At 39.6% G+C, this 26,002-nt stretch overlaps 1 protein-coding gene across 2 annotated transcripts; it reads right to left on the reverse strand.

Annotated features, from left to right (window-relative positions):
* Window positions 1-14,195: 14,195 nt before the first annotated feature.
* LOC121264043 (transmembrane protein 184C-like) lies at window positions 14,196-24,298 on the reverse strand. Of its 2 annotated transcripts, XM_041167085.1 has the most exons (6): window positions 24,080-24,298; window positions 23,924-23,950; window positions 17,094-17,391; window positions 16,883-17,005; window positions 15,700-15,990; window positions 14,196-14,554 (listed from the first exon to the last, which is right to left on the reverse strand). In XM_041167085.1, the coding sequence occupies exons 3-6, from the start codon at window positions 17,355-17,357 to the stop codon at window positions 14,345-14,347; spliced, it is 888 nt and encodes a 295-aa protein (XP_041023019.1). In that variant the 5' UTR covers window positions 17,358-17,391; window positions 23,924-23,950; window positions 24,080-24,298; the 3' UTR covers window positions 14,196-14,344. The 2 variants fall into 2 exon arrangements, with proteins under 2 accessions (XP_041023019.1, XP_041023018.1); XM_041167084.1 differs by lacking the exon at window positions 23,924-23,950.
* Between the last annotated feature and the right edge of the window lie 1,704 nt (window positions 24,299-26,002).

Raw genomic sequence — 26,002 nt, forward strand, 5'->3', positions numbered from 1 at the left:
ATCTACTGTTGGAAATGAAATCAGCATCAAGGTTTCTTCCCCAACCTAGTCTCTCCTAGATAATGCGTCAGCCGCTCAATTCTCTACCCCTTTCCTGTATTCCACTACGAAATCATAGCCCAGCAGTTTAGAAACCCATTTCTATTGCATTGGGGTTCCCACCAGTTGGTTGAGGATGTGTTTTAGGCTCTGCTGGTCTATTTTAACTTTAAAGGTCCCACCTAATAAATAAGGCCTCCATTTTACTACAGCCGACACCAATGTAAAGAGTTCCTTCTCGTAGGTGGATAGGTGTAGAATTCTTCCTTTGAGGGCTTGGATGAAATATGCTATAGGCCTCCCTTGTTGCATCAAAACAACCCCTATGGCTGTAGCCGACGCATCACACTCTATGGTAAAGGGTGCTGTAAAATCTGGCAGTTCGATTACCGGGGGAGAAGAGACGGCTTCCTTCAATTCACAAAAAGCCACTTTTGCTTCTTCACTCCATTGGAAATTGCCTTTCTTTAGCATTCTAGTGAACGGACCTACAATTCCCCCATAGCTCTTGATGAACCTTCGATAATACTCTGCCAACCCCAAAAATCCCTGTAATACTCTAATAGATTCGGGAAAGGGCCAATCCTTCATGGCCAATAATTTTTCAAGATCTGTTTGCACTCCTTGATCAGCAATTAAGTGCCCCAAATACGCTATCTCCCTACACCAAACCTACATTTAGAGAGTTTAGCATACAACTTATGCCCTCTTAGTGTTTCAAGAGCCACCTGCACATGCCTCAAATGGTCAGTTTTAGATTTACTATAAATCAGTATATCATCGAAGAATACCAATATAAACTTCCTCAAATGGGGTCTGAACACTTTGTTCATGAGGCTTTGAAAGGTGGAAGGGGCGTCAGTTAGCCCAAATGGCATAATAAAAAATTCTTAGTGACCCTCATGGGTTCTAAAAGTTGTTTTGTATATGTCTGAGTGTTTTACTCTAATTTGGTGGTAACCAGATCGGAAATCCAACTTAGAAAAAACCTTAGACCCATGCAACTCATCCATAAGCTCTTCCACAGCAGGAATGGGGAATTTGTACTTAATGGTAACTACATTAAGGCCCCGGTCGTCTACACATAACCTCCATGACCCATCCACCTTTCTCACTGACAAAATGGGAGAGGAGTAAAGACTTTGGCTGGGCCTCATAACTCCCGAATGCAACAACTTCTTCACTATTTTCTCAATCTTATCCTTCTGAAAATATGGGTAATGGCAAGGCCGCATAGAAATGGGTTTGGTGTCGGGTATGAGGTTGATGGAATGGTCATGAGTGCGGGTGAGAGGTAGGCCTTTAGGTTCACTAAACACTTCTGGGTACTGTTTGAGTAGGGATTGAATGGTTGCTGCAATTTGTTCTTCTTGTTCACCAATATGAATTTTTTCACCCTCCATAACATGTAATGATATCCCCCTCTTTTCCAGCCTATTAAACATGTTTAAAGGCCCTTCTTCTATTAATTTGGTGGCTGCCGACCCTTGTAACTGTACATTTTTTCCCTTCACAGAAAATTGCATGGTTAATTTTTGGAAATCCCATAAAACAATTCCCAAATCTTGTAACCAATGAATTTCGAGCACCATATCACAGCCAGCCAACACTAACAAATGCACTTCTACTGAAAAAATGGTCCCTTGAATTTTAGCACACACTCCTTTCCATCTTCCTTCACTTGGGAGTACTTCCCCATTGGCTACCTTCACCTTAACCCTTTCCTCTTGATTAATGGGTAGTTTAACTTGATTTAGCACTGCTGGGTCCAAAAAATTATGAGTAGACCCAGTGCCAATAAGGATTGTTAACTATTGAGGTCCAATCTTCCCCATCACACGCATGGTCTTTGGGTTTTGGGATCCTATTAAGGCATGGAGGGTTATTGCTAGGATATGGGGCTGATCTAGTTCTGTTTTGGAAGTTTCTGGTTCATTTTTCATCACTCACCCCATTCAATTCCTCTTTAGTTTCTTTGTTGGTTGGTTCAAACAGGACCTCTTCTAGTAAGTAGAGCTTGGGATTTTGACATTTATGCCCTAGTGACTACTTCGAGTCACAATAATAACACAACCATTTTTCTCTCCTCTCCTTTATTTGGATCTGGTTTATTTTGTGGATCTGTAGGTTTGGTTTAGAAAAGGTTTTGGAGGTTTCACTTATGGTAGCTAGATTTTTTGAGTATACCCAAGTGAAGTGAGTATACAAGGCCAGATCTTTTTTTGGATAAGGTCAGTTTTTCTTCTTGTATTTTAGCTAAACTATAAGTTACAGCCAAGTTTGGTGGGTTGAACATTCTCACACTCAATCTTATTTCATCTTTCAGGCCACAAAGAAAGAAACTTTGTTTGTATTGATCAGCTAAGCCTTTCATTTTGTTTGACAAGGATTCAAACCAATCTTTGTATTCTCCAACTATCCCATATTGTCCTAAACGAGACAAGGTCTCCACTGGGTCATCATATCCACTTGGGCCAAATCTAGCCAGTAAATCCCTAGTAAAAGTATCCCAATCTCCTATTTGACCTAATTCTTCTAACCCTTCGAACCATGTTAAAGCTTTTCCCTCCGTATGGAATGAGGCTAACCTCACTTTGTGTTGTGGCAAGGTATTATGAAATGCAAAGAAATGTTGTACCTTATAGATCCAACCCGTGAGATCTTCTCCATGGAAGGAAGGAAAATCAAGGCGCACAGTCCTAGTTTGCACATCACCAGCAGGCCTTGGGTTCCCTTCATCTTCATTGGTATGCAGTCCAGATACCGACCCTTAAGGACGTTGATTTTGGCCCCTTTTCTGCAGCTCGCCAGTCACCACTGTCAACTGCTGTATTACTGTATCAACTTGCCTTTTCAGCACCAACATTTCAATTTCTAAAGTTTTGTATCGAGAATCAGTTGACTTTTTTAGGATATTCAGCCCCTCTTGTAATTCCTTGAGTCTAGTGTCATCTAGTTTTTATCACAGGATGAGTCTCTAAATACCACTTTTGTAACACACCAGATAATTTCCTAGCTAGCTAGGATTTCTTTTGCTCTCTTTGAGGGGGAGCTCCTCCAGAAATAGGGAAATGAGAGATAAAGAAAAAGTAGAAAAATGACAGATTTGTAATTATCATTCAGAATACCTCAACCAAAGGACACTGACCAGCTTATATGATGTTAGGATTCCAATGAAAACAATAAGACAAAAAACAGCAGGGCCAATAAGGCCAAAATACGAAATTAAAGGAAATAAAGCAAAACAAGCAACTGCTACCAAGAGCCAGTTTAGACCAAAACTTAACATAACTGGCCCATTTGGAAACACATTTCCGGCCCACAAAACATATGAAAATAACTAAATTAACAAAGTCTTGATAATCTACTGAGCCCAGTAGCTTGATCTAGCCCATGCATCATCCTCACTTTAGTTTGACTAGCCTTCACTCTTCACCAAGTACCCAGCAGAACTCCTGTCCTTCAGTATCTTGATTCTTCCTTTCCCTTCACTTCAACGTCTCCTACAAACCCTAGGTGCCAAGAGCTTGTTACACTTTGCAAAGTACAAATGATTATTATCGAATTGATTTGTTCTTCACTATTATACTTCTACAAAATTAAAGGCAAAACAATCATTTTACAAAGTAAACACATGCAACACCGATTCTTCAAGTGGCATGCTTAAATCCAAGTGGCTAATATGTAGCATTTGATAAAAAGCAATGACCAATCCATTTTGCTTAATTTTTTCATCTATTTATTTAGAAATAAATCTCACTGTACTCAATAATCAATTGGATACTCATATTATAAATGGGTTGTTGCATCCCATCTCTCATGTAAGGGTCCTCGTTTTATGGTTTCAAGGGTGCCAGCCAGGCGGTTAGCACCTAGGATTTGATCAGGTTAGGCGTGCCTCATCTGGATGGAAGTGCACGTGTGAGATATAGGTATAAGCTCGCAACGGAGAAGATAGAGACTCAGAAATAATTACCAGAGTCTAAGACACATTTTAGAAATAATTATTGCCATTCCTTGTAAACATTAACGTAGAATTACATACAACCCAAAATAGTATGTTCATCGCCTAATAGGTGGCATACCAATTACAGTTGGTCATCCCTTTCTAAAAGGCCAAGGACAACTCAAAATAATGCATGGCTCATACGACAGAGATGTGTTCATCTTCAAGATTCTGGCGGGGTTGGCTTTTCCTCCTCGAGCATCACTTCTGGTTCTAACTCTACATCAAAGTCTATGATTCTAAGAGTGAAACCATGGTAGGTTAGACAACCATAACAAAAACAAGTAATGAGAAAGAACGCTCTTGAAGATGCAATGAACAGTCCATGTAAATAGCCAAATGACACATATATGTATACTTTGGCGAGGAATCACCTTCAGGAGCATAGACATATGGGTCCATAAAACATAGTGAGGAATCACCTCTTAGTGAAACACATATTTATATGAGCATGGCAAGGAATCACCCTCTAAGGAGTTACCCTTTTACGTAATGTACTTCAAAGAATTATTACCATTTAGGCGAGGAATCACTTATCACTACAGTAGGTCAAATCCATAAAATTATATTGGTCTCACTTGGTGCAACTGCCAACACACAAGATTTATCACATAGATATTCGTCACACAGACATTTTCTTCGCCTAATGGGCAAACAGGGGATGAGTTGCTCGATTGCTCGACATTCTACCTGATCGACATCGAGCAAGCCAACTCGCATGTACCCCAATGCTGGTCGACTCTTAACAGAGGTAACATTTGCATCAAGGAACATCTACCCAACCAAATAGTATACACCGAGGGATTTTATATTCTGACTCTCAAGTGAGGCCAACACCATACCGCCCCACCCTAATCATTCACAAGGAATCCCTCTACCCATTTGAAGCTCATGGCGATGCTTTGCAGGAATGGGCATATAGAACTCCTTCTTACCCCATGAAGGTTCATCCACAGTACATATACTCACATAAAGATATAGATACACACACCAGGATCACAAATCAATGAAAAAACCAGTAAATACATTCAAAGTTTCAGAAAATAGGAAATGATCATAAGATAAACATAATGAACTAAAACATATTTATTTATGTAAAAAATGGAGTGGTTATAGAAAATGCAAATGCCGTTTAGATATGACATTCACCCCACATTCGCTAGGCCTATCTTTGAAGCTAACCTACCTCAGAGTGTCAGACTCGCTACTCAGTTGCATATTTCATTCCTTGCTCCTCTAAATATTTCGGCTCCACGAGGTCTCAGGTATCTAAGATCATAAAAGTGAGATTTTGTCCTATATCCAAATCCCTTTTAAATGATGAAATTGTTAGATATCCTTCTAACACATCTCTAACTCCAAGTATACTTGAATAGGAGTCATTTGGCCTCAACTATTACAGTGTAGGATGATAGAGACAGACAATTAGGGCATGGTTCGCACTTCCCTATGGCTTGCCAACTCCTCATTCTGTCCTTGAATGAGGGTCTTCCATGTGGTGTTCGACCATACATCTGGGTTCAGATGATATGACTCCCCAAGTCATAATCCCTCCAATAAACCCACTTTGGATGTGACCTTTCAGGTAGAGTATGGGTTTTTGCATACAACATTACCACTTTTCTGAACATCTTCTATGATGTTCCAGAAAGCTCCCATATTTGTCACAGTCTATCCTTGACTGTTGCTTGCCTTGGGCAAATAACTCTTGTCTCATCAGATCCACTAGCCTCTTTAGCTTCTCATTCTCGCCTGCATGGTGGGTGACTTTTCTAGCTTGCTTATCATGGGGCGAAACACTCATCTCCACCTTCCTCTGGGACATATATGCCAAGACGTCTACAAAGTGCTTGCTCGCCTATATGTTGTACTAGTTGCACTTTGCAGTACCCACAATAATTTTCTACACCAACAAATGGAGTGTTTATCATCCTAAGTTCTACTCAACTGCATTGGTGGTCTATCCCTTTGTGTTGGCGGGACCCTCGCATCGTCCTCTCCTTACAAGGAATTTCGTCCTCAAAATTCGTTGAGGATTCTCCCTTGCTTTGTACTTCCAAGAGAGGGGATCTGAGACAGGAGACCCTTCGATGCCTCTGATTATCTTCAACTCCATATGGGACTTTCCCTCAATTGGTTCTGTAGACTAACCTTTACCTTCTACGAGAGGGACATAAGATGACTCCACATGCCTTCTTGGCCTATTCCATCTGGGCTGCCCATTGATTGTGTTCTCTCGAATTCCAGCTTCCTCGTAAGGTTCAGTCTCATAGGACGTTGGAGAATCCTCACCCTTGTCCTCATCTTGCTCATATTCTAACACTATTCTTTTCTGCCCTTGTTGTACCACGGTGGTGCCATCGTGTTGTATCATCTCTATTATTAGGGCTCTAGTCTTCCGAGTACTTTTTTTGTCTCGGCGATGCTCCTTTAACCTCCTTCGCTCCGCCTCTAATCTCTCTCTCTCTCTCACTCACTCACGTAGTCTCTCTAGGAATCGGCATATTATTTTGGGTGGCATTGCTACCCTACAGGCATTTCTCTTCTCTCTTACCATGTTTACACTTTTGAAAATTCTTGACGATTTATTCAAGGAAAATGGGTTAAAGGCTTATTTATAGACACGACTTTACCTAGAAATTGTCCAAATCACCTTTGCATAGTGTGTTCTAGCACATCATTACTAGAATAAATGCATAAATTACTCCTACATGACCCGCTCACTTTCCTAAGTGAATTCTTCATTTTCCACATCACCCCATTGCACCATTATCGATAGTACGACTTTAGATCTCAATCTTTACTCTTTCCAATCAACGATTCGTACCAGATTCTCCTTATAAGTGAGATTTGATTATAATAGAACTAGATTTGATTCAATTACGAGAGACTGTTGGTTTCCAAAAATTTTCCTTAATGAGGAAACATGAAACACATTGTGTATTCCCTCATATTCTATGGGGGTAACGCCACTTAATATGCTACTGGGCTAACTCTTCCCATTATTTGATACAGTCTAATATATCTTGAGCTTAGTTTTCCCTTTAGTCCAAACCTCTTAACACCCTTCATAAGTGATACCTCGAGGCACACTGAGTCACCATCTTCAAAGGTCAAATCTCTCCTCCTATTGTTGAAGTAGATTTTCTGCCTACTTTGAGATGTGGTCATTCTTGCGCGTATGAGCTTGACTTGCTTAGTCATCTCCTTAATGATTTCTATCCCAATTACCTTAGCTTCCCCTAGCTCATCCCAACATATCAATGATATGCACTTCCTACCATACAATGCCTCATGAAGGGTCATTTGGATAGTTGCTTGATAGTTATTATTGTAAGTAAATTTGATGAGTGAGACATGATTTTCCCAATATCCCTTAAAATCCAATGAGCAGGCTCTCAACATGTTCTCCAATGTTTGTATCATCCTTTCCGATTTTCCATTAGTTTGAGGATGATAGGCACTGTCGAACCTTAGTTTGGTGCCCATCGCCTTTTATAAACTCTTCCAAAAGTGTGAGTTAAACCTCGGATCTCAGTCATATATTATAATCTTAGGGACTCCATATAATTTGACGATCTCCCTTATGTACAGCCAGGTAAGTTTACTTACTATGTCCATAATGAGATCAGTAAGAAGTGAGTACTCTTATAGAAGGTTTGGATAGTGAGTTGAGAAGAGATAAGATGAGATGAAAGTTTAAATTTGAATAAAATATTGTTAGAATATTATCTTTTAATATCATATTTGTTTTGAGATTTGAAAAATTGAATTGTTTATTATATTTTGTATGAAAGCTTGTGAAAGTTGTAATGACTAGATGAGATGAGATGAGTTGGGATAAGTTTTGAATCCACACCTCCCCAATCAACCGATCTACGATCACCCATATGGCATCCTTCCTGATAGGGGTTCTAGGTAGTCCAACCACAAAATCTATGGTGATATTTTTCAATTTTCGTTCAGGAATAAGTAAAGGTTGCAGGTTCCCTACCAGCCTTTGGTGCTTCACCTTTACTCTTAGACACGTAGCACATCTTTCAATGAAGTGGGCGATATCTAGCTTCATTCCTTCCTACAAAAATCCCTTCTTAAGATCTCAATACATCTTCGTTCCTCCAAGGTGTATTGAGTATGGCGAGGAATGTGCTTCAACCAATATCCGTCCTAAAATCTCCGAATTAGTCAGTTTTTCTCCCTTTGAATAGCAAGGTCCCATCCTCGCCCAAGCTGAAATGCATAGGTCCTTCACCTCTATAGACTCTCTGTTGGATCCCCAGTAATTCTAGATCCCTTTCTTGCTAGCCCTTCTGTTCATCAAAACTACATACTCCAATTTGCTGTAGGGCAGTGAGAACCTCTTCTAGTAGTTGGTCCTTTATCATCAAGTGTCTCATCCCTTCGAAGAGGGAGTCTACCTCCGAGAGTTCTTTTGTGTTTCCCCGCCTTTGATTTGCAACTTAGGGCATCGGTGACTAAGTTGGTCTTTCCTGGGTGGTACTTAATTTCACATCGGTAGTCGCTAATAACTTCCAACCACTTTATTGTCTCATTTTAATGTTATTCTATGTGAAGAGATGCTTCAAAATCTTATGATCAATATATACTTTGCATTCTTCACTATATAGGTAGATCCATCGTATCTTCAAGGCGAACGCTATTTCCGCTAACTCCATGTCATGAGTTCGGTAGTTTCTCTCATGGTCCTTCAATTGTCGAGATGCATAGGCTACTACCCTACCTTCCTGCATCAAAACGCAATTGGACCATACTTCGACTCATCACTAAATACTACAAATGGCTTATGAGGCACAGGTAGGGTTAGAATAGGGATTGTAGTCAACCTTTTCTTTATCTTCTAAAAGCACTATTTGCACTTGTTAGTCCAGTCGAACTTAACATTCTTCCTAGTTAGCACCGTGAATGGAATCGACATTCTAGAAAATCCCTCCACAAACCTACAATAGTAGCCAACCAATCTTAAGAAACTCCTCACCTCCGGCACAGAGGCAGGTCCCTGTCATCCTACTATCACCTTAATCATACTAAGGTCGACTGTGACTCCTTCCTTGGATATCATATGATCGAGAAATCTTACCTCGTATAGCCAAAAATCCCACTTGTTGAGCTTGGCGAACAACCGACGGTTCATGAGTGTCTCCAACACCAATCTTAGATGACTTTCATGCTCCTCGACACCTCTACAATATACTAAAATGTCATCTATGATGACTACTATGAAAAAGTCCAAAAATGGCCAAAACACTCTATTTATAATGTCCATAAAAGCCACTTTGAGTGTTAACTAACCCGAAAAGCATTGCCATAAATTCGTAATGGTCATACCTAGTCTGAAAGGCTATCTTTGGTATGTCGCCTCTTTAATCTTCAATTAGTAATATCCCAACCTATGGTCAATCTTAGAAAACATTGTTGCTACCTGCAACTGGTCAAATAAATCATCTATTCTAGGCAATGGGTACCTGTTCTTTATAGTCACATTGTTTAGTTCTCTGTAGTTAATGCACATTCTAAAGGTCTCATCTCTCTTTTTTACAAATAGCACTGGTGCTCCCCAGGGTGAAGCGCTTGGCTTGATAAATTCTTTCGCCATCAACTATTGTAATTGACCGTTTAGCTCCTTCAACTCTATTAGGGCCATTTAATAAGATGCCAAGTGCATCGGAGCTACTTTTGGCTCCATCTCGATCGAAAACTTGATTTATCCAGAATGGGGTAATCCTGGTAGTTCTCTAAAAGCTTTTAGAAATTCCCTTACCACTGGTATATCTTTAACTTCCTTATAAATTCCCTTACCACCGGTATATCCCTAACTTCCCTGGGCTTTCTCTACTTAAGCACTAGGTGCACTAAACAAGCCTCAGCCCCACTCGACAAATCCTTCTTCGCCTGAAGCGAGGTAATCACCTCCGGGATTAACCTTAACTTGCTTCCACAAAAGATTCTATCCTCCATTCCTCGTATGTGGAGTGTTATTGTTCTTGATCGGCAATCTATACTTGTAAAATACTTAAACAACCAATCCATCCCTAGAATGATGACATAGAATCCCAACATGTCGAACACTATCAAATCTGCCTCCAAAGGGTCCCATCTATCTCTAAAGGACACTCTCTAACTAACTAAAGGCAATATACTATTCCTCTATTGGGTAGTGCTACAAAGACTCCTTGACGCATTGGTTCCACATAAAGACCAATCGTCTTGATAAACGCTATAGACACGAAAGATTGTGAGGCTCTTGAGTCAAATAGCGTGTTTGCATATAAGTGTGATATCCTAACTCGCCCTGTACAATTAACTTTGGTTTAATACTTATATTATATGCCTACAAGCATGATTAACTAGTCATAAACTATGGTTCTGTACCTGTAATGACACTTGCCTCCTGGGTCTCTGGGGCATCCTCGTCAACTTCTATGGAAGCGAGTCCATACACTCTAGCTTGCACAACTTGTTATGGTCTCCATGTCCTACACCCTATCCAGCTCGGTGCATTGGTGGTGCCTGGGGGCAATTCTTCACATAATGCCCCATTTGCCTACATCAACAACATAAGATCAAGGTTTGTTGGCAATCCCCTTCTTGGGCTTTATGGCAATTCCCACAAATTGGTATCATTCCTCCTATGCATACTCTTGGAGTAGTTGGTGGTCTTCCCCTAGTCCTAGACACTAACTTTTGAGGGACACCGGAGTTGTTCCTTTCACTAGAAAAAATCCTTCTTAAACTCATGGTACACTCAATGAATTGCATTGCTCATGCTTGGTAATGGATGCTACATGCACTAATTTATGAAAGTCCTTGGCTTATATGCAAGCTACTTGGATCTTGATTTGGGTTTGATGCCCATCCTAAAACTTCTCTATTCTCATACACTCCATGGAGATAAGATGAAGGGAAAACCTCCCTAACTCCATAAACCTAGAGGCATATTGTTCTACTATCATATATACCTGAACCAAACTAGCAAAGTCCTTCGACTTTTGTTGCCTTACTATAGTCGAGAAGCACTAATTGTCAAATTCCTTCTTAAATCTCTTACATGAGATTTCTTCCATCGCTCCTAATTTCATGGTAATTAACTGCCTCTTAGTACCCCACCATAATACTGCCTTTCCTTGTGGCAAATCACTTGCATACAATACCTTATGACTCTCGATGCACCCAGACACTTCGAAAGTTCTTTTGATGTTTGTTATCCACTTCTCCACCTTCATTGGACCCTCGCTATCAAAAGAACCCCGGGTAACAATGTGCCAAGAATCACTCGTACTTGCATCCCCTTGTAAATGACGGGCATATAGCTCATGTTGTAGCTCCAGCACCTCCGAAATTTGATTTAACTCTCTTGATAGGTCTTCTTCCCTCCTATCTCTCGACGGTCCCCCCTCATGACTACTCAGGGGTTACTCTCCTCGCAAGGCTCTCAGTTGAACCATACTCAAATCTTACCACATAACCCAAACCTATCACTTTCTATCTCATTGCACATTTCTAAATACAAATGAAACCTAAGGTGATTAAATTTCCAAGCTTACAACACTAAAATCAACTCCTATATTTTTAGTACTATTCTACGTAATTCATAGTTTCACCAAGAGTCACATACAAGCACACCTTGATACCAAGCTGTGGCACCCCGTCCCTTGTGTAAAGGTCTTGGTGAGGTTTCGTGGTGCCAAGGGTGCCAACCAGTGGTCAACACCTAGGATTTGATTTGGTAGGAGTGCCTCATCCAGATGGAAGTGCATGTATGGGATATAGGTATAAGCTCGCAACAGAAAAGATAAATGTTTAGTCGGTAAACTAGACCTTACAATACCAGAGTCTAAAACACATTTTAGAAATAACTATTGTTATTTCTTGTAAATATTAACATAGAGTTACATACAACCCAAAATGGTATGGTCATCGCCTAATAGGTAGCAGACCGATTACAGTTGGTCGCCCCTTTCCAAAAGGCTAAGTACAACTCAAAATAATGCATGGCTTCTACGAAAGAGACATGCCTCCATCTTTAGGGTTTGGGTGGGGTTGACTCTTCCTCCTTGGACATCACTCCTGGTTCTAACTCTGCATCAAAGTCTATGGTTCCAAGAGTGAAACTATAGGTAGGTTAGACACCCATGACAAAACCAGCTAATGAGAGATAATGCTCTTGAGTATGTGATGAACAGTTCATGTAAATAGCAAAATGACACATATATGTATGCTTTGGCAAGGAATCACCCTATGAGGAGTTACCATCTTACACAATGTACTTTAAAGCATGAGTACTATTTAGGCGAGAATCACTCGTCGCTCCAGTAGGTCAAATCCATAAAATCATATCGATCTCACTTGGTACAACTGCCAACGCACAGAGATTCATCACATAGATATTCATCACACAGATGTTTTTGTCACCTAATGGGTAAATAGGGGATGGGTTGCTCCACTGCTCGACATTGCTAAAATCCCTTCTACCTGATCAACATCGTGCAAGCCAACTCGTCTGTATCCCAACGTAGGTAGACTCTCACACAAAGATAACATATTGCATCGGGAAATGTCTACCTGACCAACCAACTCGAAGACCCCAACATGTGATATGCCAAGGGATTATGCATCTCGACTATCAAGTGAGGTCAACACAATACTGCCCCACCCGAATCATTCACGGGGAATGTCTCTACCCATTTGAAGCTCATGGCGACCTCTTGCAAGAATAGGCATGAGAAACTTTGTCCCACCCCATGCAAATTGATGCACGGTACTCATACTCACACATATATAGATACACACACCAGGATCACGAATAAGTGAAAAAAAAATCAAACATATTCAAAGTCTCGAAAAACAGGAGATGAACATAGGGTAAACATAATGATCCAAAATAGATTTATTTATGTCAAAGAGTGGGAGGTTACAGAAAATGCAAATGCTTCTTACATAAAACATTTACGCCACATTCCCTAGTCCTTTTTTAGAAGCTAACCTACCTCACAACGTCGAGCTCACTACTCAATCGCATTGTTCCTTCCTTGCTCCTCTAAAGATTTCAGCTTCATGAGGTATCAGTTCTCTAAGATCATAAAAGATTTTGTCTCATGTCTAAATCCATTTTATAGAGTAGGACTTTCAAACGTCCTTCTAACACATCTTTCACTCCAGGTATACTTGAATAGGAGTCCTTTGGCTTTTATTGTGGCACCGTAGGATGACAGAGACAGATGATTAGAGCATAGTTCCTACTTCCCTACAACTTGCCAATACCTCAGTCTGTCCTTGAATGAGGGTCTTCCATGTGGTGTCGGGCCACACCTCTGGATTCAGATGATATAACACCCCAAGTCATAATCCTTCCAGCAGACCCACTTTGAATGTGACCTTTCAATTAGAGTGTGAGCTTCTGCGTACGATACTGCCACTCTTTTTATCATCTTCTGTGTTGTTCCAAAAAGTTCCCATATCTATCAGGATCTGTCCTTAATTGTTGCTCACCCCATGTGGGTAACCCTTGCTCACCTTGGGCGAGAGTAATCCTTGCTTGCCTTGGGCGAGTAACTCTTGTCTCATCAGATCCACTAGCCTCTTTAGCTCATTGTTCTCGCTTACATGGTGGGCAACTTTTCTAGCTCGCCTACCATGAAATGCACTTATCTCCACCTCATTCTAGGACATATCTACTAAGACATCTACAAGGTGCATGCTCGCTCCCGTATTGGACTAGTTGCATTTTGCAAGACTCGCATCAATTTTCTTTACCAACCAATGGATTGATATTTCTTGCCACTCAACCGCATTGGTGGTTGCCCCATTGCACTGGCGGAGCCCTCACATGTGTACTCTTAACAATAAAACCCAACTTGATTGGTGCCTTTGTTGTCGAATTAGTTCAAAGAAAAAAGTATAGTGTACCCATTGGTGTATTTGCTTGTAAAGCTTTCACTGATTCTACCAATATCAACTGCTACAGTTAAAATGCCATATATGCAATGAGTACAATAAAAAATGAATTGTGTAATTGAATGGATGATGGTTTGATAAATAAGTAGATGTAAAACTGCTTTATTTATTTATTTTAATTAGACTTCATAGTTTATACTCACTCAAAATAAAAGTTCTGAGTAGAACAGACAAGGAGTATTACAACAGTCGAGCAGCAAAATTATTGGTACAAATATCGTCTTTCAAACCACGAACACGATATTCTCTACAAAACATAACCTCCATATCCAAACCACCATGCTCGATGAATTTATAGCTTCCCACTTCCTATTGGGCTGTTTCAAATCACTCGTTCTTCTTATTTAATATCATCTTAGATTCAACTTCTCCACTGTAAGGTGCAACATGGTACGCATATTGCTGGAGAACAGAAAACACAACCATCTCCAAACATATCAACACATTCTGTATAGCTTCTTCAATGTGCTCCACGTCTAACCAAAAATGATGAGCTCGAATGATACCCATTGCAGCTAGTACTTCAAGCACAACTCCCTGCATTTGGTCAAATAGGGTAATTTGTGAATCAGTAACCAACTCTGTATATAATTATCATATTTAAAGAGGGCAATTCAAGAACGAGTTAGAGGGAAAGAAAGAAAGATAACTGAAAGAAAATGAGAGTTGCATAAGTATGGAAAATTTTGAAGACAAAAAATAGCTGTCATTCGCCATTCAATGTATAAGTGGCATTTATGGCGATGCCAAGAACCATGAATCAAATCATAGCCTCTTTTTTTTTTTCTTTTTTTTTTTGGTACATAATCAGAAAATAACAATTAATATATTTAAAGCACGAAAAAGGTTAAAAGATACTGGATCTATACATGTCAATGGATGACACTAAAGCATAAGTTATTTAACTCCCTCAAGTTGTCAACTTGACCAAAAAATCCGAACTGATTAAATACCAACACGTTTTTTTTTTTCCAAATGATTTAGCATTATACAACCTGGAAAGAAGTCAAAGATCCATCAAAGTATAGGGCACTAAATCAGCCATAGAAGACATATTGACTCTTTAAAGAATCTCTACGCAGTCCTAATCAATGTAAGCCATCCAAAAATAACTTGGGGTGGTAGTCTCCAAGAAAAATGTACCCAGCTAACAAGAACTCTGCCTAAAGTACAAAAAGATATTAAAAGGAAAAGGTGAAGAACTTGAGTGCCCAAATTGGCAGCGTTTAATCACTTACCGATACAACCAACTGGAAATTTATGCAGTGCAAAATATATTTATTTGTCCATGAAAGTTCAGATGGCTAGAACAACCTACTCAAGTTATCTTAATCATCATGAGCTTCATGATTGAATTCGTCTGAAAAAGATCCGTATAATTTTGGTCTTTTGCTTTTACGTCTAGAAGAGGTCCATTCTAGGAATATTAAAAAGTTAATAAGGTTTCTTCTATAGGGACTGAAGAAGCCTAGTGTCTTTATGCCCAGCCTATTATGCAGTGAGAGGTGCTGTAATTTCCTGAGCACTGGTGTTTTGATTGTTGTTGCTTTTGGGGGTTCTGCCGTGGCCTTCGTGCCCATCATAAGTCTGTATTGGGTTCTGTTATATCCTAACAAGGTTTTTTTTTTTTTTTTTTTTTTTTTTCGCCAATAAATAAAAATGAACAGATTGAGAAACCTTACCTGCCAAAAGCAGAAGAAGACAATCCCCTTGATGCACAGAAACTTTGCAAGTGGCTTGTGTGGTTCAAGTTCCTTTGCAAACACATGGTAAAAGACAACTAGAGAATATAAGGCTAGTGAAACTGAAATGTTGAGAATGAAAGTGAATGTCCAGCTCAACCAACTGGGGTACATGCCAAGTATTTGTAGTGTTATCATCAAGATAGAACAAAGCGGACGGATGATGACAAACTGCCACGTCCAATATTTGAGGAGCTTAAGGGTACGGTGATCCAGTCGCACAACATGAGGCTGCAGTTTTCATACCCAGAGCATGTTAATTATCTCAGATAGCGAACAACAAAAAAAGAAAATTCCTACAAGAGTTAACGAAAATAAACTGAAGGAAATAGATGCGTGATAATTTTCATTACACCCTGACTCAAAAAAAGGTTATAAATACTAAAATAGTCCCTATATTTTGGCTTTTGGACAGATGGATCCCTATATTTTAATTTTGAACTTTATAATCTCATTTTAAGGAAAAAAAAAAATTAAAAAGTCACCTGGCTCTCCATCCAGGCTTAGTTTTTTTTCCCCCCTTAAAATGAGCTTTTAATTCTATTTTACAAATGTCACTCCATCATTGGGGATGATGGTATATTTAGAGAAATGATATTTACAGTTGTGGAGTGCGTAAGCACCATGCAATCTTTTTTAAAAAAGTGAGTAAATATGGGACCACATGAAAAAAAATTAATTTTTTAATAGTAGACCCTACTCTTTTTCAAAATGATTGTACAGTATTTCTGCACTCCACGGTTGTATATAGCATTACTCGTATATTTAACAGAGTAGTAGATTTTCCTAACGGAAAGATCAAAATGATCAATGTTGGAAATATATGAGTAAAAAGTTCATCAAAACTAGAGTATAGAGACCAATCTGTCCAAAAGGCAAATTACATGGAATATTTTAGTATTTGACCCTTAAAATAATCCAGCCGACATACTTCAGTCCCTCCCTAACCAAGTTTTGGAGGAGTTTATGATGAAATATCAACATGTTATTGGAAAACATAACTGCTCACTTGGCATACCCATGATAAGAATTAAAATCCATTTGATCACTCTGCTGGACCCTATTTGTAATCCCATAGCAATAAAAAATCCAGAACATTGACCAAGTATAAAATATTTCCCACCTGGAAAAAAGTCATTGGAAATGAATGGTGAATTTCTCTTCCTTTAATACTATCTGGCACAATATTTTTGCTAATAGATATATTCAGGTAACTATACATCAAAGCCAGGAACTTAGCAATCACCTGGAAGAAAAAACATAAGTTAGTAGTGAGACGACGAGCAAAGTGGGACATGAAAATGACATGTGATAACCGAGTGGAAGGCACTGACCAGAGCCTCATAACATTCCTTAATAGAGTCCAAAAACATGAAGAACGCTTTGCTTCCCCGGATATCTAACAAACCCACAAATGCGTCAATTGCATATATGGGAGCCATAAGGATAATAATTATAATAGCCTTCTGCTCCTTTGGGTTCTTCCAGTAAAAGAGATGTTGCGACAATAACTGTACTGTGAAGTGCATTGTAAGCATCACACAAAATCCAGATCCAAAGTGAGTCAGTTGTCCAGGGTTCATTGTACTTATATCCATTATTCCACAATGGGGTGAGAACCAAACTCAGACTCTGAAACAATAATCAACAAAGGAAAAACAAATTTAGGAGTTTAGTTCATTAAGCAGGGAAATAACATTCAGCCATATAACCATTGATAATAATCAAAGAGATCTCACCATGTAACATTTATAAGAGAGAAATAAGTTCATGTTGCTTTGTGAGAGTAACCTCACATATGTTGATGTTTGTTGTACTAGTTTCATATGACTAAAATATGCATATAACTCTAAAATTATGATCATTATGAAATTGACATTAGTTTTTGAAAGACCCAACCACTGCCTTAAATTCTCCTTCAGAATAAATGTGCATATTAAAATCATTATTTGTCACACCCTGTACCCAGGGGGTTAGGGGGTGAGTCCCTGCTACTTAAAATCAAATCCCAACAATACAAGTATAGACTCCAACAACAAATCTGTTGACATTTTCTAAAGAAGTAGAACGTGTGCTGGGATTTTTTGCTATATGTTGAGAAGATGTGGCTTCGGGGATAGATGGAGTGGATGGATCAAACATTGTGTTTCCCAACCGCTCGGTTTTCTGTATTAGTTAGTGGCCAACCTTGTGGATTTTTTCAGAGTTCGCGGGGTTTGAGACAAGGGGATCTGTTATCTCCTTTTCTCTTTGTTGTAGTCATGAAGGCCTTGAGTCGCATGGTGGAGGCTACTGTTAGGGGGGTTTTCTTGCTAGTTTTGCAGTGGGTAACGTTAATAATGAGGCTTTATTCATCTCCCATTTATTATTTGCAGATGATACTCTAATGTTTTGTGATGCTGACAGTGGACAGATTCAAGCTTTAAGGGCTGTTCTATCGTGTTTCGAGGCTGTTTCGGGACTTAAAGTGAACTTGGGTAAGTCGGAATTGATCCCGGTAGGGGAGGTGATGAATATCAACCTTCTAGCTGAGTTGTTGGGATGCAAAGTGGCTACTCTTCCTATGAAATACCTCGGACTCCCTCTGGGAGCTTATTTTAAAGCGAAAAATATTTGGGACGAAGTCGTAGAGAAGATAGAGAAAAGGTTGTCGGACTGGAAGCGGCTCTATCTTTCAAAAGGAGGGGGAGTAACTCTCATTCAAAGTACCCTTTTCAATCTCCCCCACGTACTTTCTTTCCTTATTTCATTTACCGGCATGGTTGGCTAATCGGATAGAAAAACTATTTGGAGCCTTTTTGTGGGGAGGCATGCGTGAGGAAAATAAATTTCATCTTGTGAATTGGCAAAAAGTGTGCAACCCGAAGGAGTTGAGAGGTTTGGGGGTGCGTAACTTGATCACTTTTAAAAAAGCTATAACACCCCGTTCTCTTAGGATAGAGATGTTACTAACATTCATAACATAATGCCCGGTGAAAAGATTCGTATCCATGAAAAATACCTCATTTATTAAAAAAAGTCAACTAAACTGAACATAACTGTCTTCGGATCATGAAACTGTAAGCATAAAGTTAAAAAAAAAAAAAAAGGCATAGCTAAACTAATTCTTGAGTAAATAACACTTATTCCTTTCTAAGCCTTTACACTAGATCTATTTCTGGCCCTCCAGCTCTGTGTCCTCATACTCATTATCTCTGACAATTAAACATAGAAGAAAATAAGGAAACGAACAAAAATGAGTTGAATACTCAGTAAATAGCACATCATATCGTAAAATACATCTTAGCCTAGCATAGACTTAATTTTTGAAAGACTCTTCATAACATACGTATATCACCACAGATTCACAATCATACCGTACACATAACTTAATTTAACATAGGCTTAATTTCTAAAAAACTTTACATTCATATATATATCGTCACTAATTCACATAGCATATCTATTCATCATTAACATGAGTGGAATCATACATATTCATGGCAAACATGTAACGTAAATGCATAATAACTTGTTTATCTTGTCTTAACGTGAAGTGAAACACGCTTGAGTTCGTGTTTCACTTAACTAGCATAACATGGGGTGAAACATGGGTGAAACACTCTTGAGTCCGTGTTTCACTTAACTTGCATAATATGGGGTGAAACACTCTTGAGTCCGTGTTTCACTTAACTTGCATAACATGGATTGAAACACGCTTGAGTCCGTGTTTCACTTAATTGGCATAACATGGAGTGAAACACGCTTGAGTCCGTGTTTCACTTAACTGGCATAACATGGAGTGAAACACACTTGAGTCCATGTTTCACTTATCTTGTAGTTAACCACGCTTGGGTCCGTGGCACCATAAGACTTCTTATCTTTCTTAATGTATGAGAATTTATTAAGCTTCATAAACACTTCTACATGGCACATTCTTGTACATGACATAGCATAACATGGCATATTCTTGTACATGGTATAACATAATATGACATGACATAACATGGCATATTCTTGTACATGGCACATTCTTGTATATGGTAAAGCATAACATGACATAGCATAACATGGCATATTCTTGTACATGGCATAGCATAACATGACATATTCTTGTACATGACATAGCATAACAAGACATATTCTTGTACATGGTATAGCATAACATGACATGACATAACATGGCATATTCTTATACATGGCAAAGCATAACATGGCACATTCTTGTATATGGTAAAGCATAACATGACATAGCATAACATGGCATATTCTTGTACATGACATAACATAACATGGCATATTCTTGTACATGACACAACATAACATGGCATAACATAACATGGCATACATTATTAAAGTACCACATGAACATGCCATACATAACCTGGCTATTCTATTGCATGACATACTTGACTTAAATTACTACATGAACATCTCATGGCTTCCGTGTGATTTTAGTAACATTCAATCCATCAAACAACAAATTCATTCATTCAAGCTTAATCCCATATTTCATCAAAGATCGTGAAAGAAGTCTAACCTTGACTTGTCTCTTAGCGTAGTGTAGATAACCATCATAAGCACATCATATTTTCATACATAACAATAATATTCACAGTACGCATGCATTTATATGATCATACTATTTACCTCTTAGCGTTACTTCCACAATCTCACGTCGTAGCTCGTGACCTATACGAGGCACTAATTGTCACTAACTGTCCTAGAGAGACAAGTAGTAGCATTCTAAATACTTAAATTAGTATATGGAGATAATTTCATTGCACTAAGATTAATACATAATATACATAATAATATTATTCAAAACTCATAACATGTTCCTTAACTTCTATTTAAAAAAATATAACTTAATAATTTTATAAAAATCTTGTTAAAAGCCAATTGGAATATTAACTAAATAATACTCAAAATAGTTTGAAAAATACTTTAAAAATATACTTTAAAATTATGCTTTAAAATCCCTTAAATACTTTCTATAAAAATAAGTCTATAACTAATATATTTATTCAAGTAAAAACTTTGGCCTACTTAATTCTCAGCCCAGCCCCAATTAAAGAAAACAACCCACTTAATATTACTAAAACAGTTTCTGTAACCACAATCAGCCCAATTTAAACCTTAAGCCCACATCAACCCACTTAGCCTAGTACTAAAGTTTCTGAAATAAATCAAGCCCACCAGATTTAAAAACCAGTCAAGATACAACTAAGCCCAGCCCCAATAAAACTCAGCCTAGTAGAAAGGGTATTTTGGGAAAACTGAAACAAAAGAAATACAGACAAAAAAAGGCTTACGGGAGAGGAGGCTGTGCGATGCTCATTGAAAGTGCTGAGTGCGACGGCGGCTCTGGGTGGCTGGGAGTGACCCGCGACGCAACTGGAGGGTCCCTATGGTGGTGCGACACCGAGAGAGGGAGAGAGAGAGCGGGAGAGAGAGAGTTTAGAGAGGGAAGCTGTCAAGCCGATAAGCACTAGGGAGAGAAAATGGTGGCCGATGGCAATGGGCTTACCGGAAAGGAGTAGGCTCAACGGGGTTTGGCAGGTCGGCAATTTCTGTGGTGGTGTGGGAGGTGATCCGACGAGGTGGCTGTTGGTTGCTGGGAGGAAGGCTGCGGTGGTGTTGTCTGCGACGAGGGGCTTGCTGTGAGAGTGGGTTTCTTTCATTGTGTAGGAGAGATTTCTTGGGTTTTCTTTCTAAAGGATCTCGGGTGAGTTTTATAGATGAGGGGGAGGGAGATATCGTGAGTGATCTAGAGAGGTTTGAATTCGACTAGACTTTGGGAAACTACTCCCACAAGGAAAGAAACACTGGGAGGATAAGAGTTTTGAAGTGTTTGAGTTTGAAAGTTAGTTTCAAATCAAGAAACTACTCAATTTGGGAAACCAAGCAGAAAATAATAAAGGTGTATAGTTTAACAGTAGAGAAATCCTATTCAAAACAAATTACTACCTCAAAACATATCTAATAACAATAAGAGTAACAATAAAAATAGTAATGATAATAATAAAATCACACTTTTGGGGTCTGGATGTTACAAAAGTCCTACTAGGAAAGTTAGCCTCTTTAACTCCTTGTTTCTCTTCGTCCTTGTTCCTTCACGTTGATGTCCTGCCTCTATAGCTATTAGGAGTGCCTTGAACTATTCTTCATAACCTTCACAAGATATCCCCATCCAACTCTAAAGCTCGTCCACTTTTTTTAGAATCCAATCAGATGAAGTAATAGGAGGAATAATCCTTATTGGAGTAGGATCATCCCTTAAAAACCCCTCTCCTTCTGTTGTAATTCTGGGGGACTCACAAATGATCAGGGATCCTTCCCCTTCTACCTCCCCCTTCTCCTTCCCACAAGTCTCAGCAGAAACACCCTCTTTTGACTCTCCCTGTACCACCACCCTCCCCTCCTCCTCAAGCTCAGCAGAGGCCTCCCTCGCATCACATAGAGACAAAATGGCGACATCTGAATGATAGAGGCCCCCACGTCAAGTTCTTCCATCGTCGCCATTGGAGAAGCACTGCCAATAGTATTCAGCTCAGTCTATGAAGGTTGCGACCCCACTGGCCCGACGCCGACGGACTTAGGGCATACGCTTCCATTTTCCAGCTCTGTGAGAACTAACGCCGACAACAACTCTATTGGTGGCAGGTCTACACTCATCGTCGGAGCTACCTAGGTCATCGCCGGCGCCAGTGGCTTGTGGGTCTCCGTCAACGCCTGCCCACACCCCAATGGGCCAGCCTCAGTCTGGCTACCTTTCCTCTAGACAGGGCTTGGCTTCACAAGGCCAGACTTCCCCATGGGTTGAGGCCCAACACCTGGGGCCAGGGCCTTCTCCTTCCCTTTAGGCCCATTCCACTGGCCCTGGCCCTAACCCTGTTGCACACTGGAGCCCAGACTCTTCACTGCACTAACACCTTAGCCCTCAACACACCGTATAAGTGAATTGACTTTTACAGTCATTTCCTTGAGCTGCTTCTTCAAATCACCCAGTATCTGCCGCTGCATTTCCTTTTCTAGTTCAACCACATCCCTGCCACCTCCCTTACTACTCTGTTCACACGCCGTAAAAGAGGCTCCACTTGACCCAAACAAATATGCCCCTCCTAGTCTGATAGGTTCACAAGGTAGCTCCAAGACCCTCAGTTTCTCCAATGCCTCCTTGTATGTCCTAATGCCTAAAGAGACTCCCATCATCACTGGTGGAGGTATACGGACAAAGCCTCCTTCTTTCACAGAGTCTTCAATGCCTCCGCTAGCTTCCTCCAACCCATTTTACCCCTGTCCTCTGGTATAAAAATGAAGTTTCAACGACCTCCCCCACCATACTCCACCAAAGCCATATAAGCACAACGGGAGTTAGCACATCATTGTGCGATGAAGCCCCTATCTCCATCCTGGTAAGCAATGTAAAATGCCTTGCTCCCAGCCTTCACACACTCCTCCAAAGCTCTAGCGAACCAACGGACTGTACCCAGCCCCACTCTCATGTCCTTGACAACTTTCCAACCCTTCTCAGCGAACAACACAGAACACCCATCTCTAACAACCTCAAACAACTTGCTCTCGATAACAACACCTCTTAGACGACATTGCCTTCCAATACAACCAGAATCACATCTTCAACCACCCCCAACCACCATTGAACGCAAAAGAAATGTACAAATGGTTATGCGTACGGAGAGGGAAAAAAATAAGAGTTGGTTAAATAAACTAAAACTTCCTACTGTCCAAAATTCAGGCGTCGATTGAACGAACTGCATACCATTCCCCTGAATCTTCAATTCAAGTAAGAAACAGAGTTTTAATAAATAAATCTTGCACGCACACCCTAAATAATTTAGCATCAGAACAGTAAATAATGCGAATCTTATAACATCAACAATGTACTTGTAAAAGCGTTGTGAGTAAAAACAACTAATTGGGGATTTTTTAATCATATCCTCAAATTTCTATGATTATCGGCAATTCCAAGTGAACAAAGGGATTACTATCAGCGATCACAAGGAATAGAAATCAAAAGCATGAGACTAGGAAAGGCACTTTTTCGCCAGAGCTTTGAGAGCAGTATTTGGCATTTTGGAGCTGAGTAGCATAAGTAAATGTGATCTTCATAACAACGAAACAGACTTTCAAACACAGCACGCAGTAGAAATAGTAATCGTATTCTTACGACAGTGAATTCGGAGGCTCTCTAGGTTTTATAACAATCAAAATAAAATATCGGAGTTAGTCTCAAAACATCAGAACTCAAAGAATCGTCAAATAAATCTTAAGAAATGAATAGAAGAAGAAGACGACGAAGAGTGGCTTCGGGAATTACTTACGAAATTCGTTTTCCGGTAGTTTGGATCAGATTGATTGGATCAACTGCAAAAAGCTTTTGCTATCAGGTTGTAGCGTGATGTCCGCAATCCAAAAGAAACCAGTTAAAGGTGCTAAAAGCTGCCCTCGTGAAGTGCGATTGAGATGAAGAAAATTGAAATAGAGAAACGGAGAATATTACGAGGCCAATTAGAAATTTGAGATTATGACAATGATACTTCAAGAGTAAAAAAGAGACTGTTAGAAAAGATATGTGGAAGCTCGGGGGCATGTAAATTCGGGAAGAGTGATTTGTTAAAAAGATAAATGATTATACGTTTCGCTCAAATTTTTGTTTAAAACAAATTTTGGAGCTGCTTTGGTCACACATAATTTGGTTTGGTTACACATAATTTTTTTTATATAAATAAACGGTATTATTAATAAGAATAAGCAGAATCTAAGTACACAAGAAAGTATACAATAGATAAAACCTATCTAGGTCGCTAAAGAAGAAACAAGAAAATTATGCACATTTAAGCCATTAAAGTTTACAGCAATAATCCAAAGAAATAAGGCTCGAAACTCCTCTAGTGTCCACTCATTATCTTTGAATGTCTGCTCTTTACACTCGTCATATGCACCACATAATGCCAGAGAGACCATCTTTCACACAACTTTGATTTGTGGAGCACCATCTTTCGCACTGGCTAATAGCTCAATTATTGTAGTAGGTATCACCCAGTTTAACCCTATTCGACTGAACATTTCACTCCACACAGCTCTAGCTGTCTCACAACGTAGTAAGAGATGATCTACTGTCTCGCTAGCATTCTTGCACATACAACACCAGTCTGAGATAATTACCCAGCACTTTCGTAGATTATCTAGTCAAAATCTTACCTAGGGTCGTTGTCCAAGAGAATAAGAGTGTTTTGGGGGGTGCCTTATTCTCTCCACAGTCTTCGCCATAGGAAGTGAGTATTTGGTAGGAGTGTAAGGGACTTATAGAAAAAATGAACAAAGAAAGTACCCTTACCTGCAGGTGTCCACCACAGTTTATCTTCTCTCAGTCCATTCAATTTCATAGAGTACACTAGCCTAAAAAAAGTCTCGACCCCCCCCCTCGGGGAAAAAAAAAATTTAGTATGGCAAGTAAACACCCCTCACCCTCGTCTTATTTGCTTCCAAACCCCCACACCATAGGACCCATTCCCCTCTCTAGTACACCAACCCCCCATAAACTGTCATGTTTACAATCAACCACTAATTTGCAAAGGGCTTCTGGTTCCATATTGTATCTTCAAAGCCATTTCCCAAGAAGTTCTGATTAAATGTTCTCAAGTTCTTTATCCCCAACCCGCCTAACTGAATTGGGCTGCACACCTTATCCCAACTACCTAGGTGAAAAGTTTCATCTCCCATCCCACTCCATAAGAACTCAAGATAGAGTTTTTCAATCCATGCTGCCACGCAAGCTGGAACTGGAAATAGAGAGAGTACTATTGAGAAGAGTCACCCGACCTCCTTTCAGCAAATACAATATCTTCCACCTTACCAATCTTCATTCTATTTTCTCAATAATTGTATCCCAAATAGATAAAGCTCGTGATGCAGCCCCCAACAGTAATCCCAAATATGTCATAGGAAGAGAAGCGACCTTACACCCAAGTGTGCTTGCCAATTGCCAAGTAGTACTGACGTTCCCAACTGGCACTAACTCTGATTTGTTGAAATTCATTCTCAAACCTGATGCTGCTTCGAAGCATAGAAGAAGTGCCTTCAATGTCCTAAGTTGGTCTTACTCTACATCGCAAAAGATTAGAGTGTCATCTATACATAGTATGTGAGAAACCAAAATAAGGCCCCTACTCGGCTCACCCATTGAAAATCTAGCCATAAAACCATTGTTAACCACATTCGATAACATCCTACTCAGGGA

The sequence above is a fragment of the Juglans microcarpa x Juglans regia genome, chromosome 5D (genome assembly GCF_004785595.1).
Source record: "Juglans microcarpa x Juglans regia isolate MS1-56 chromosome 5D, Jm3101_v1.0, whole genome shotgun sequence".
Classification (NCBI taxonomy): domain Eukaryota; kingdom Viridiplantae; phylum Streptophyta; class Magnoliopsida; order Fagales; family Juglandaceae; genus Juglans; species Juglans microcarpa x Juglans regia.

Bases quoted from the DNA above. Each gene is read 5' to 3' on its own strand.
- LOC121264043 (XM_041167084.1), bottom strand. From the start codon at position 17,357: ATGGATATAAGTACAATGAACCCTGGACAACTGACTCACTTTGGATCT. The intron at 17,006-17,093 runs GTCAGTGCCTTC...TTTTTCTTCCAG, and splicing joins AGGAATGTTATGAGGCTCTG to GTGATTGCTAAGTTCCTGGC. The intron at 15,991-16,882 runs GTGGGAAATATT...TGAAAACTGCAG, and splicing joins TTCCAATGACTTTTTTCCAG to CCTCATGTTGTGCGACTGGA.